The following is a 13506-nucleotide window of genomic DNA, read 5'->3' as shown; positions in this document are numbered from 1 at the left end:
TTTTACCGAGTGTTACGGTATGGTTTGGTTTTGGAACGGTAATGGTATGATCTGATTCGTCATACGGATATAAAGATATATGTATAATACAACTACAATTAAATAAAACTATTCACCCATAGAAGAGGCACGACCCGTAGGAGACTGGCACATACATGTAAGTCGTGGGCGCTACAAAGACTGTTGTTTTTTTTTTTTGGGAAGGGCCACTTTCTTAGTTCACTTTCAAGTCAGTCAGACTTTGTTTTTGACTCCCTGTTACTTACTTGGTAAAATGAGTTGAACTATGCTCAGAGCTGAAGTCTCGTGAGATCAAATTGGATTTGATTCTTTCTGCGCTTGATGAACCTGCAGCCTATTCTGCTTGTAAAGGAAAACAAGCAAACATGGCCTAAAATGGGCCGTCAAGAAAGAAAACGCCACCGGTCTTTTCAGCGAAGTCCACTTCACATAGCAACACCGCAAATAGACAGATATACGCCGCTCTTTCGAGACATGTCTCGGCATCTCCTTTTCGCACCCCTTTGCAGCCCCTCGTCTCCATGCAAATGAGCCACAGTGGTGAGGAAGACGAAGATAAAGTGGTCAAGTGTGAGCCCCTTCGTCCTCCGTCTCCGTAGCAACTCCACGACACTTGTCTCCCACAGTATCCCGCCCACTAATTACACCAATGTTCCCAGAAAGGAGCTCAGTCAAGTTTAGCTGGTGCTTACTTGTGGTTCACTCCCAAGTGCAGCGCGTTCTGGTACTTGTGAATATACAGTAATTTGGATGCCTGATGGCTCGTCCTCTTGATTGACTTTTTCTTTTGGCCTCCAAAGAGCTGATCAACAAGCTGAACTTCTTGGAAGACGAGGACCGCGAGACACACCCGGCCATGCACGCCAACCCTTTCGACGAGCCCGAGGAGCACCTTCCCGAGGCCAACCACCTCAACCCGTTCGGCGATCCCGACGAGGACGGTATGGAATTGGATTGTACACATTGTCATGGTTTGAAAATTCTGCTGGGGGGGTAATATGTACAGCGGGGTTGGGTATCAAGCCCGCAAATGGCAAAAATATTTTAAAAATTGGGTACTACCCCCGAAATGTTAATAATTGTCCTTATTAATATAATGGTTCCCTGACATACGAGTGCCCCAACGTAAGAGGTTTTTGATTTACAAGCCCTTTTTTTTGTGTTGCGAGCCAGAATTTGAGTTACAAGGGAGTTTCGGATGTGCTGCTCGATTGAAGTAGATGAAAGTGGAGCAATTAAGGTATTGTAATGCCCTGGCATGTGGGCAAGGAGAGCCACAGTCGCTGATGCAGTTTGAGCCGTTTATTGAACTGGGCAAATTGAGGACACTCGCAAGGAGCTGCTGTAGGCCACAACTCACGCCCAGAGGCTCACGTTGTAATAAATAGCCAACCCATCTCCAACTTTTGACTTTACTCAACAGGCCACGGGCCTTAAAGGCAGACACCCAACACAAAACCATAATTAACCTTTTTTTAAAAACAATTTATTTCGTTATATTCTCTCTTTTTTTGATATACGAGTAAATTAAGTTGTGAGTTTGGTCCCAGAACAAATTTAACTCTTAAATCGAGGTACCACTGTAGTTTAAACCTTAAATATAACAAAAACTATAATCCCAAATCACTTTAATATCATTTGAAACTCATCCTTTCACGTTACCTTTAAAACAAACCTGGACCTAATTGTGTCAAAATTGGATGATTAAGTTACCTGTTCCGGCAATATTTACCATTTTACTGTAATAAAAAACAATAACAACATGAAAAGTTGTCTTTAGTTAATTTCTTGCAAGAGTCTGACTGACTGAAGGCAGCTGTTGTCCCACTTACAGGATAATAAACATTGGGCTGCTTCGTGATGAAAAACATACAATTGTTTACCGTTACTGGAATACTGCGTTTAAAAAAAATAAAAAATAAATAAAAAAACACAATACAACTGATTCATTAAGACATCGTTGACAGTAAATGACTTAATCCTCCGTCCAACAGAACCTCCTGAGCAGCTGCCGGCCTCGCGGGCCGACGAATCCCTCTCCAACGCCTCCAACCCGTTTGCTGAACCCACAGAGGAGTCACGTGAGTTGACACCAGGAAACCCCTTCGCAGAGCCGGAGCAAGACGGAGCAGACGCTCAACCAGAACCAGAGCCCCCGAAGGCCCGGCCCAGGATAGGGGTGCGACCGGTCGACATGAGCAAGTACTTGTACGCTCACCTCGGACAAAACGACGATGAGCAGCTCGATGAGTAAGTTATTATTTTATATATTGAGTGACATTTTTTTGGGCTGTGATGACATTTTGTTCAGTTAACACAACACAACTTATAAATGGCACAAAATATCAAATTACAAATATGTGTAACCAAGCAGAAAGTTCGAGTCGTGTCACGCAGTACATCTCAAACAGGTTATTTGATTGCTGAATTGACCAATACATTTCCACAGATGACCACTTCTACGCCTAAATTGAGTTCTGGTTCTCAGTAGCCTTCACAGACTTGTGGTTGAGCGATGCTGTCAAAAAGCTTGACGCGTTATCGACTGGCGTGACTGTTGCCTTAAGTCCGAGGTCATTCTCCGCAGAATGGAAAGTTCAAGGGAGCGGTGCTGTTTTGACTGGAGCTCCTTCAGCCTTCAGCATGTTGCTCCACGGAGGCTTTTCTTTGCTTTGGTCTCCTCCATCACTGTGACCGCTCCCAATGCTCTTTGGAGTTGGCCTCATCCAATTCTCCTGTTTTTTTTAGCGCCGCTTTGTTGCATGCTGAGTGAGAATCTCCGGGGGGGGGGGGGGGGGTCTTTCACTGCCACATGTGTGTCTCTATATTGATAACAATCTGTGTAGTGTGTGTGTTTTTGTGTGTGTGTGTCTGTCCTGTCCGTCAGTCTGTCAGTAGTGCACCTTGAGAAGCCAGGATATGATCTGACCCGAGTGGAACAGATTCTTCTATTTACTCATTTGTGTTGTTGATTGTGTTGCAACTGATGCACACAACTTTGCATTTGTTTAATCCAACAACTCAAATCAAACCACCTTAAAAACCTCTACTAAATAAAAGCATGTTTGTGACAGTATTTTGTCATAATACGCAAAGGATAAACAATTTTCTGAAATTAGCCTGTTTTTAGGGGGTGGATCTGTCTCATGCAAATGAGCCACTTCTCACCCTCCTCCCGCCACTACATGGCCAATGTGCAGCTTTTATTATAGTGGCGACTGGGGGCAAAACTAGGTGGTTGTGGCAAGGCGAGCGGCTACTACTGTTACAACGACTACCACTACTACTACCATTAGAACTACTACTGTTACTCCTACTAAGTCCATACGAAGGTACGACGCTAAGGGACTGCAACAAGGTGAGCGCTACGACTACTACTACTGTATTCACACACATTTGTATTTTCACAGGTGCAGGCAGCACTTATTCACCAAGCTGCTGAATTACACTTGTCAGTTAGTGTAGCGTAGGGTTTGCCAACAGGGTCCCTGCGGACACCAGGTAGCCCCCAAAAACCACGAGTAGCCCGCGGGCCTGTTCTAAAAATAGCTCACCAGTGAGATGTTTTTTTTTTTTCTGTGTTGCTATTCTTTTGTAAATCACACTTGCATTGACACATAGAAATGTCCACTAGGGATGGGTAAAGTAATTGATCTCCAAGAATATAAAACATTCAGATCACCGTGATAGAAAATAACGTAACATTCTCTATGTCATTGCTAACCAGGTCCAACCCATTTTACGAGCCCAGGACGAGCCCCACGCAGAGCCTCGCTCTCCCGGACGTGGGCAGTAGCCAGAAGAGGAAAGCTCCCGCACCACCAGGCTCGTCGGGCCCCGGCCTCAGCCCCGGTGCGCCCGCTCCCAAAGCCGGCCCGGACGGGGAGAAGAAAACCTTGGCAGTTGGTCCCGGTCCGGTGGCGGCGGTCATGGGGAGAGAAATTGCCTCCTCATCCCCCAAGGTAAACCGTGAACAGTGTGTCTTCTAGTCTTGAACTATGGAGACATTTGATTACATACCTGTACAATAACAGTGCTGTCACACATGACAAGTTTGTATGCATTAAAACAGGGGTTCTTAATAATGTTTGTGTCCAGGGACCCCATCCTGGGAAGAAATTTTTCCAAGGAATAGTCAAAGTTTAGTCACATTGTGAATTTGAAGTGAATTTAAAAAAAATATGCCGACCAATTCAGGGTGTACTCCGCCTCTCGCCCGAAGATAGCTGGGATAGCCTCCAGCACGCCCGCGACCCGTGTGAGGATAAGCGGTACAGAAAATGGATGGATGGATATCTATTCTAATATTACACCTTTCATTCTGGAAAAGATGCCTTTATCCCCCCCCCCGCAAAAAAAAAAAAATGGTACTATATTCTCAAGAAAAACACTTTTTGTTCTGGAAAATTATTAGTAATTATTTTGTTATTCAAATTAAGATTTTACCTACACCTTTCAACTAATTTAAACACTCTACTCATGACCTGGCCTATCTGCCAATTTTTTTTTTCAGACTGTGCCCACCTGCTATAATATATGTGAACTTCAAAGAAAGTTATGGAAATGAGCATAAAAGTCCATGAGAATACCTAATATCCACTTGAGTTCATTGTGTGTATGCTTGTGTGTCCACATGCAGTGGTCCTTAGATCAGCACACACACGTGCACAGGGAACCTCATTTGAATGTTTGTTTATTGAGGGGGGTGGGGGGTTTCCGATCCAGTGTTTATTTATTTATTTATTGAAATTAGGCAAATGGCGGCTGGCTCTAATTAAATGGCTGATGGTCACACACACTCACGGCAGGAGTCAGACCACTGGTGGGGAATGATTGGTTGGGGGGCAGGCGGGGGTTCACTTTGCGTGTGTGTGTGTGTGTGTGTGTGTGTGTGTGTGTGTGCGTGCGTGTGTGTGGTTGAATGGGCCTATGCGGGGGCTTAAACACAGAGGGCTTAACTACAGCAGAGCAATCACAAGGGGGTGTTGACCCCCTGCGCGCACTCACCCACACATGCGATTGTACAGTTGCTTATACACACGCACGCACGCAGAGCACACCACTGCCACCGTGCACCTGGCCAGCTGACTGTTTTAGCGGCTGTCCATGTAATTATGGCACAGTGCCTTTATCATCCAGCCGCACTTGCCTGTGACCATGGGTGGAGGGGGTTGGGGGGGTTTGAGCCACTTTAATTACCCGAAGCCAGTGGCCTGTGGTGGGCCACACTTGGCCAAGAGATGCCCCTGCCTCTGGAGGAAAGAATGGCGGAAGGTGGGGATGCCTCGGATGGAGAGAGAGGAGTTGTAAGGTTAATGCCAAATGAGTGGACCATTTTAATGGTATTTACTGTTCCCAGTAGGTGGCGCTGTTAAAAGGAATGGAATGGAATACTCGCATCATTCCATCAACCAAGTTGGAACACGTTCAGTCCGTAATATCGCAATACTGACCTTATTTTGTCCACAATGTTACAACCCCAATTCAAATGAAGTTGGGACGTTGTGTGAAACATAAATAAAAACAGAATACAATGCTATGCAAATCATGTTCAACCTATATTTAATTGAATACACAACAAAGAAAGGATATTTAATGTTCAAACTGATAAACTTGATTGTTTTTAGCAAATAATCATTAACTTAGAATTTTATGGCGGCAACACGTTCCAAAAAAGCTGGGACAGGGTCATGTTTACCACTGCGTTACATCACCTTTTCTTTTAACAACATTCAATAAACGTTTGGGAACTGAAGACACTGATTGTTGAAGCTTTGTAGCTAGAATTCTTTCCCATTCTTGCTCGATGTACAGCTTCAGCTGTTCAACTCCGTTGTCGTATTTTACGCTTCATAATGCGCCACACATTTTCCATGGGAGACAGGTCTGGACCGCAAGCAGGCCAGTCTAGTACCCGCACTCTTTTACTACGAAGCCACGCTGTTGTAACACGTGCAGAATGTGGTTTGGCATTGTCTTGCTGAAATAAGCAGGGGCGTCCATGAAAAAGACGTTGCTTGGATGGCAGCATATGTTTCTCCAAAACCTGTATGTACCTTTCAGCATTAATGGTGCCTTCACAGATGTGTAAGTTACCCATGCCATTGGCACTAACACAGCCCCATACCATCACAGATGCTGGCTGGTCCGGATGGTTCTTTTCCTCTTTGGCCCGGAGGACACGACGTCCACAATTTCCAAAAACTATTTGAAATGTGGACTCGTCGGACCACAGAACACTTTTCCACTTTTCATCAGTCCATCTTAGATGAGCTCGGGCCCAGAGAAGCCGGTGGCGTTTCTGGGTGTTGTTGATAAATGGCTATTGCGTTGCATAGTAGAGTTTCAAGTTGCACTTACGGATTTAGCACCGAACTATATTTACCGACATTGGTTTTCTGAAGTGTTCCTGAGCCCATGTGGTGATATCCTTTACACATTGATGTCAGTTTTTGATGCAGTGCCACCTGAGGGATCGAAGGTCACGGGCATTCAATGTTGGTTTTCGGCCTTGCCGCTTTACATGCAGTGATTTCTCCAGATTCTCTGAAACTTTTGATGATATTATGGACCCTAGATGATGAAATTCCTAAATTCCTTGCAATTGTATGTTGAGGAACATTGTCCTTAAACTGTTCGACTATTTTCTCACGCAATTGTTCACAAAGAGGTGAACCTCGCCTCATTTTTGCTTGTGAATGACTGAGCAATTCAGGGAAGCTCCTTTTCTACCCAATCATGGCACCCACCTGTTCCCAATGAGCCTGTTCACCTGTGGGATGTTCCAAACAGGTGTTTGATGAGCATTCTTCAACTTTCTTTTTTGCCACCTGTCCCAGCTTTTTTTGGAACGGGTTGCAGCCATAAAATTCCAAGTTAATGATTATTTGCTAAAAAGCAATAACGTTTATCAGTTTGAACATTAAATATATTGTAATTGTAGTGTATTCAATTAAATATAGGTTGAACATGATTTGCAAATCATTGTATTCTGTTTTTGTTTGTTTAATACAAGGTCCCAACTTCATTGGAATTGGGGTTGTGGAATTCTACAATCATTCAGTCTGTAATGTCGGAATGCTCGAATCCTCTTTACATTCACAATGTTGGAATACTCTCATCATTCCGTCCGTAATGTCGGGCATTGTCCGTGCACAATGTTGTAATACGGTCATCATTCTGTCTTTAATGTCAAAAGAATGTCATAGACCTTAAATTAAGACACCTGAGAACAGTTTTGAATTGTTAAGAAAAATGCAAGTCTCTTTTAAAGTACAAATCTTGTCCAAAAACGGAATGCTTAAAAGAAAAACATTGTAGGAGATGAAGAGGAGTCGTCAGGATTGTGAAGAGAAAGAGAGTGTTCTTACAGGCCAGTGTCAATGGGTTTCTATTTCTTATTCTCGCTATATACGCACAAACATGCCGCAGCCATGTGTTGGCGGTGAGATGACCTTTTTGAATGTATGAAGTCAGAGGGGATTAAGAGGAGACATTCGCACTATGAGAGGCCAGAGACGAAGGCGACACATCGCACTGCTGACGTGTATGGCGTGCAGATGTGTGGCTCCTGAATGTGAATGTGTGTCTATGTATGTATGTGTGTGTGTGTGTGTGTGTGTGTGTGTATATATATATATATATATACACGCCTTTTTCCATACAAGTGTTACGGGGCAGTTGGCACCTCCACCCCCCCCCACACCCCCAAAGCAAGCTGACCTAGCGTTGGGGGTGTGCACCTTTCATTTATTTATATTTGTTTGCGCCAACTGTTCTCATGGCAATCTGGCGTGCAGAGCCGAGATAAACACGCGCCGCAAGACGACCGGGTCTAATCTGGCAATGTGAATTAAAAAAAAATATATTTCTCTCGTTGAAAGGCAGGGGTGATGCATTTACAACTCGCCCCCGAGGCTGCGAAATGTATTATGTGTGATTGCATGAATGAAATCATATCTGAGGCAAAAGGAGATTAGCAGTTCTTGTGTAACACTCAGGTTTTATATATTGTCGCCGTTTGATGACGACCGTGTCATATTTTTGCCTGCAACACACCAGAATCGACATAGATCTTGGTTGTTGTGTTTTTTTACAGCCATCACTGTTTGCATTTATATTAAGCAAATTTTCTTTTAGGAGTTTGTCAGTCCCAGGAAAATGGCCTCCTCAAAACAAAATGGCCAACTCCTTGTTGCCATTTGCCTACTTCCTATTCAGTTCCAGGCATGGATTCTCGAGACTTTCATGTGTCATGTTATGATTGACATGTCCACCCAATTCCATATTGGGGGATACATTTTTTCCAAACTTTCTAGGTTATCAATTGAGATTTTGGGGAAATGTGGTTTTGGGGACCACTAAAATATATACATACACCAGGATACATAAGCGTAGAAAAGAATATTTCCTGGAATGTTGAGGCCAAAATGGTTCATTTATCGGAATTGTGACTGTGATAATAAATACAACAATTCCAACCGGGCCTAATTATGAAGTACAAAAGTTGTTAAAAATTCCACAAGCATGAATGAGGAGCATGAGACATCATCTTAGGTGAATCCTATCCTCCATGTCATTGCATTGGAAGCTCCCTCTTCAACAGCAGCTTGTGAAGAATCTCCACATCTTCAGACATGCGGCACGCGCCTAATTCGTCTGTGCACAGCTATTACACATACGGACGGGATTTACCGTGATGATTTGACAATACTGAACGCCTGCAATGTATTTACTTGAGCATGTGGTCCACCAGTTGTGGGCTTTATTCATGTTGAGGCCATGAAATTGACATTTGCAACGCGGCAATTCAATTCAATGTTTTCCATATTACCCATTGTAGAGCTGTAGATTGCTTGTTAATATTAATTACCATATTTAGGGCTTTCCCATACTTAAAAACGCCCCAAATTTTGCTTTTGAAAATTTGGTTCAACGTCCAAAAAATGGGCTTGGAAGCTTGTTTCATGTTTCTCAAAGCCTTAGCAACATGAATTTTAGTAGGTATCATTAATAGACTCACAAAAAGGTTTCACTTGCCTTTGAAAATTCAGTCCCCTATGCCAATTTTACGTAACACCATGACATTTGGTTGGCATGTCCATCATGAATAGACCCACAAAAAATAGACCCACATTTTGGTTTCAAGTAACCATTTTAGGTTCCATTCCATGGATTCTTCAAAGATGGTTTCCCACCGCAGGTCCTGAAGCCAGTTTAATTTGGAAACAGACGCACAAAAAAAGTCTCAAGAAGCCATACTAGAATACACCCGCGATGCCAGTCATTGTATAGCTGCAATGGTTCATTTCTTTTGAACTCTGTGTGCTCGTAGGAAATCTTCCATCTAGCTTACCTCCTAATTTTGGGTGCGCTTTTATGTTCTAATTGAGGTGACATATGACAGTGCAAGGCAGTGTCGTCAAGTTTCACATCTGTAAGTTGGAAGGAAATGCGTGCGGGATTAATTCAAATGTACATTGGGAGTTCCTGTTGGCCGGGTTGCGATCGCTGTCTGGTCCGATTCAGTCCATCTCTTTTCCTTAGAGCTGATCCCCCAACACCCCCCCCCCCCCCCCCCTTTCTTCTGTCTTCCCAGTATTTCAGTGATCTCTTCCTCCGTCTTCTTCCTCTCCATCTCTATTTCGTAGTCAAAGCACTCTACACTTAGATGCGCTGATCTTAAGATTTTCATCCCGTTTCCGCTTGACAAAATTTGTATTTGCCACTTTTTCATATAGGGAAAAAGTTTGGAGCTTATATCTCCAAGCCAAAAGTTGGAGAAAATACGTTCAACTTCATATTGAAAGTACAAATCTTGTCAAGAATAAAGCCTCCTCAATTTTGAGTAGCTGACATTGAGTGACAGTAGTACTTTTAAGTTTATGAAAAATGAGAAAATAGCTTACAGGGGTTCCTCGGCGTATGAAGTATTTCGGAATAATGTCTTTTGGCCAAGAATGTTAAAACGCAAATAATTTGTCTTAGGTAGTTGGAGTCACTCTAGTACAGAGATGTCGAGCTTGTTTTCTCCATGGGCCACATCGTAGTCATGGTTGCCCTCAGGGGACTCATTTGGTGAAACTACACCAAACACACCTGACACATTTAGCTCTATGTGAACAGCCTGGGAGAGGCTGTTTAAATGTCGTGGGAAAATTGCATATGCGAATGAGTTAACAACTTTTCCGATCGGTCAAATTGCTAGCAATGACGACGTCCGCGAGCCAGAAGTTGAGCTGCACTGTGTTTGTTTACGGACAAGATGTCTGACTAGAGTGTGAAGGCAGTTCCACTTCTTTTACATAATATGTTCTGTGTGGGAATTCTAAGATTTGCCTCATCATCTTACATCTCATTTAATGGCTAGTTTTGAAAAGAATTCAATGAAAAATGATTCCAAGTATCCTTTTTAATGGCGATTTATTGAACTTGGCCACCACACTCACGCTAAAATTCTTTGCAAGCTAGCGTCGCCCGTCTGTCTCGTATCCGTGCTTCGGACATGGGCTCCTTTTGGTTGAATTATCTCGTAGAAGTGATCGTTGACGTAGGAGCCTTGTAATTCGCTGGAAATGTCCTTTTTGGAGCAACATAGATGACTTCCTCTTCATTTTCAAGCATGGGTTTGTGAGGCTTTTTTGTGTGTCTTGTAAAAATAGACATGTCCACCTAAGTTTGTGGTGGTGGGTGAAACTGTTGTCTCGGGCTATATTTTCCCTCCCCAACTTCTAAACTTCAGGTTCTGATGGCGCCTATTCCAGGACCCCCACAAAATACGTAAATCTTAACGCTTACCCTCCCTATTTGACATTCCTTTTCGCCGTCTTTGATATAGTATTTGATGGTGGTCTACAGTTGAAGGGCTTATGTGATTACTTATGTTAATCAAAGGGTTGAAATTAAATGCTTTTTGCTCCTGTGCCGCGATGGACGGGGGTGTGACTGAGGCAGAGGCCGGAGCTCTCTTCACGGCCCCTCCTTTCGATTTCCCGCTACCTCCAAATTGAAATTAGAATAAATTAACATGATTTAATTGAGTTCGCGCAAGGCTGCGATATTTCTTAATTAGCTTTCGCAGGGCCAAGCGGCGAGTGAGGACCGCCGCGCTTCGCCAAAGTGGCCGCAACGAATGAGAGCTGTTTGCTGGGGACAAAGGGGGAGCCCGGGAGACAAGGACAGCCGTCGCTCGTCTTGCTGTCTCTGCCCTCGTTAAGATCTTTTTAGAATTATATTAAGTTATTCCGGCTATTCTGATAAGTTCTGCTTGCCCTTCAGTCTGATATTATTATGACAGTATTAATTACGCCATTTGAACAAATCTCCTGGGAAAAGACACATTTTTTTCGATGTTTTTTTCCCCCCCCCCGATTTTATATTTTTTAATATTCATGGTGCAAACTTTTAGAAATCTATTTCAGCAATTATCTTAACAACTAGATGAACTAGTGAATGAACAAATGAATGTTTAATCAGAAATGCAGCAGGGGTAATTCCGCCAATTTCACCAGCCATTTTTATCCCAGTAGTTGTAATCGGTTTTATTATTTCATTATTGACGGTACAAAAGACGGTACATTCCTGGAAAATGACTACTCAATCATCAATGTTGTTGTTCATGTTTTAGTATATTTATTTTTTTATATTGGTAGAAAAATACCTATCCAGCAATTTACTTAGCATGTTGACAAGCTAGCGGATGAACGAACAAATGGAAAGACTGAAATGTAAATGCTAATTTCACTGACTTCACTAGCCACTTTACTACCAGTGTTCTACTCTGTACAATATTTCATTATTCATCATCATTTTAATATCAATGGGACAGCAGTTATCTCGACAAGTCGAGAAACTACAGAAACAACAAACGAACAGTCCTGGAAAATGACCACACAATTATAATTTTTTTGTCTTCGTTATATATATATTTTTGAATATTCATTATGCAAACCTGTTCCTTGAACATAGACATGATCGTGAGTTCCTTCACAGATCACATGAGGTAAGGCACAGGAAGTGTAACTGCCTCGCGTACTAGCTGCACGTCTACTCCGTAAACAAACACAGCGCAGCTCAAACTCTGTCTAGCGGACGTCTATGGCCAGACTGAAACGGCAGCGGCTCCAGTGGTCTGGTGTGCTACCATGGTTAAAGTTTCTCCTTCCAATATGTGCCTGCATAACACCAAATAAACTACACATATTACAAGTATCATCATGTTAACAGCTAAAGCTAACTGAAATGTAAAGCAGCTAATCAAAGTAGCCTCCTTGACTCTGCTCCGGGCCTTTTTTCACCCATAAGCTGTGTAATTTTAGCAGAATAATCCTCAACTGGAGTAAAGGCCTCTCAATGTCTGCCCTCTACCTATGCGGACCCCTCCCCATCAGCGCTTATTTGCAGCCCCTGAGTGGTCTGACATAGGATCTTGTGGGAGAGGAGGGTTCTTCCCGGGGTCCGATCACTGAGCTTCCTGTGTGTCCTTCCATGCCGGAGGGCAGCGCTGTCAACGCGTCAGGCTCAAGGCCCGCCGGACAATACTGGCCACTCAACTGTTGTCAGTCACGTTAATATAAATTATTCTCTCAAATAGTGGCCGTCTCGCTAATTGACACCATACCTCAATTAGGCTCCCTGTGTGTAATCCACTTAAGATGAATTAAAAGCCTCCCTCAGATAGGCGGCGTCAAGAAAAAATGTGTACAGTGTATCTCAGTGAGTGTTAAGTGGTTAGCAATTGGTTTCTGCTCAGTCTTCCTTGGTTATTTCACCTTAGACAAATAAACACCTCCCTCGAATAGATGCAAAACAGGTGATAGATGTTATTATCTTAGTTCATAGCCTCTATTGTTCACACACAGATATTAAAGTGTTCACTGCTGAGTCTAGTTGAGCACAGTTGCCAACCAAAACAGCAGCACCTACCGAAGCAGGTACACACTCTCTCAGACCTACCACATTTTACTTCTGTTCGAATCTGACATGGTTGCTTCACAATGTTATGTGGGTCCATGTTTATGTTCTGGAGAGCTTCAGGATTTGGATTCTTTTAAGTTATCCACACGTTAAGACAAATAAACTCCTCCCTCCAATAGACACAAAAGGGCTAGGTCAGCGATTCTATTGTTCACATAGAGACCTTAAAGACTTAACTTCAGATTTGAACTCAGTTGCTAACCCAAACAGAAGCATCAAAGCATTTGAATCTCTCAGTCAAGGTTGACATTGGTGATCGCTCCACAATGTTGCGTAGGTCCTTCTTTAGACTGCTTTATACTTACTTGTGGGAGTATTTCACTTTTACGCTCTAGTAACTTTTGAGTGCACGTTCAACTGTTCAGTACTTTTGCACAACTTGCTGTTCACTAACAAGGAGCTGAATGGCAAAATTCACAACAGGTGTTTGATCCATAGATGGACTAATACATTTCCTGGTTGACTTAGATTTGCTATTTAAACAGTCCTCTTCATCATGTTGTGCACATT

At 43.0% G+C, this 13506-nt stretch overlaps 1 protein-coding gene across 7 annotated transcripts in view; it reads left to right on the top strand.

The window, feature by feature from the left end:
• Positions 1-13506, top strand: part of ehbp1 (EH domain binding protein 1) — a 131418-nt gene that overhangs the window by 38576 nt on the left and 79336 nt on the right. For all 7 annotated transcript variants that reach the window (XM_061789325.1, XM_061789324.1, XM_061789326.1 and 4 more), the window contains 3 exons: positions 822-962; positions 2016-2271; positions 3749-3983. In XM_061789325.1, coding sequence (XP_061645309.1) covers positions 822-962; positions 2016-2271; positions 3749-3983 — 632 coding nt within the window. The remainder of the gene's footprint in view (positions 1-821; positions 963-2015; positions 2272-3748; positions 3984-13506) is intronic.

The sequence above is a fragment of the Phyllopteryx taeniolatus genome, chromosome 11, assembly GCF_024500385.1.
Source record: "Phyllopteryx taeniolatus isolate TA_2022b chromosome 11, UOR_Ptae_1.2, whole genome shotgun sequence".
In the NCBI taxonomy this organism is placed as follows: Eukaryota; Metazoa; Chordata; class Actinopteri; order Syngnathiformes; family Syngnathidae; genus Phyllopteryx; species Phyllopteryx taeniolatus.
Note: the sequence above shows the minus strand (reverse complement) of the source record. Positions and strands in the feature narration are given on the sequence as shown.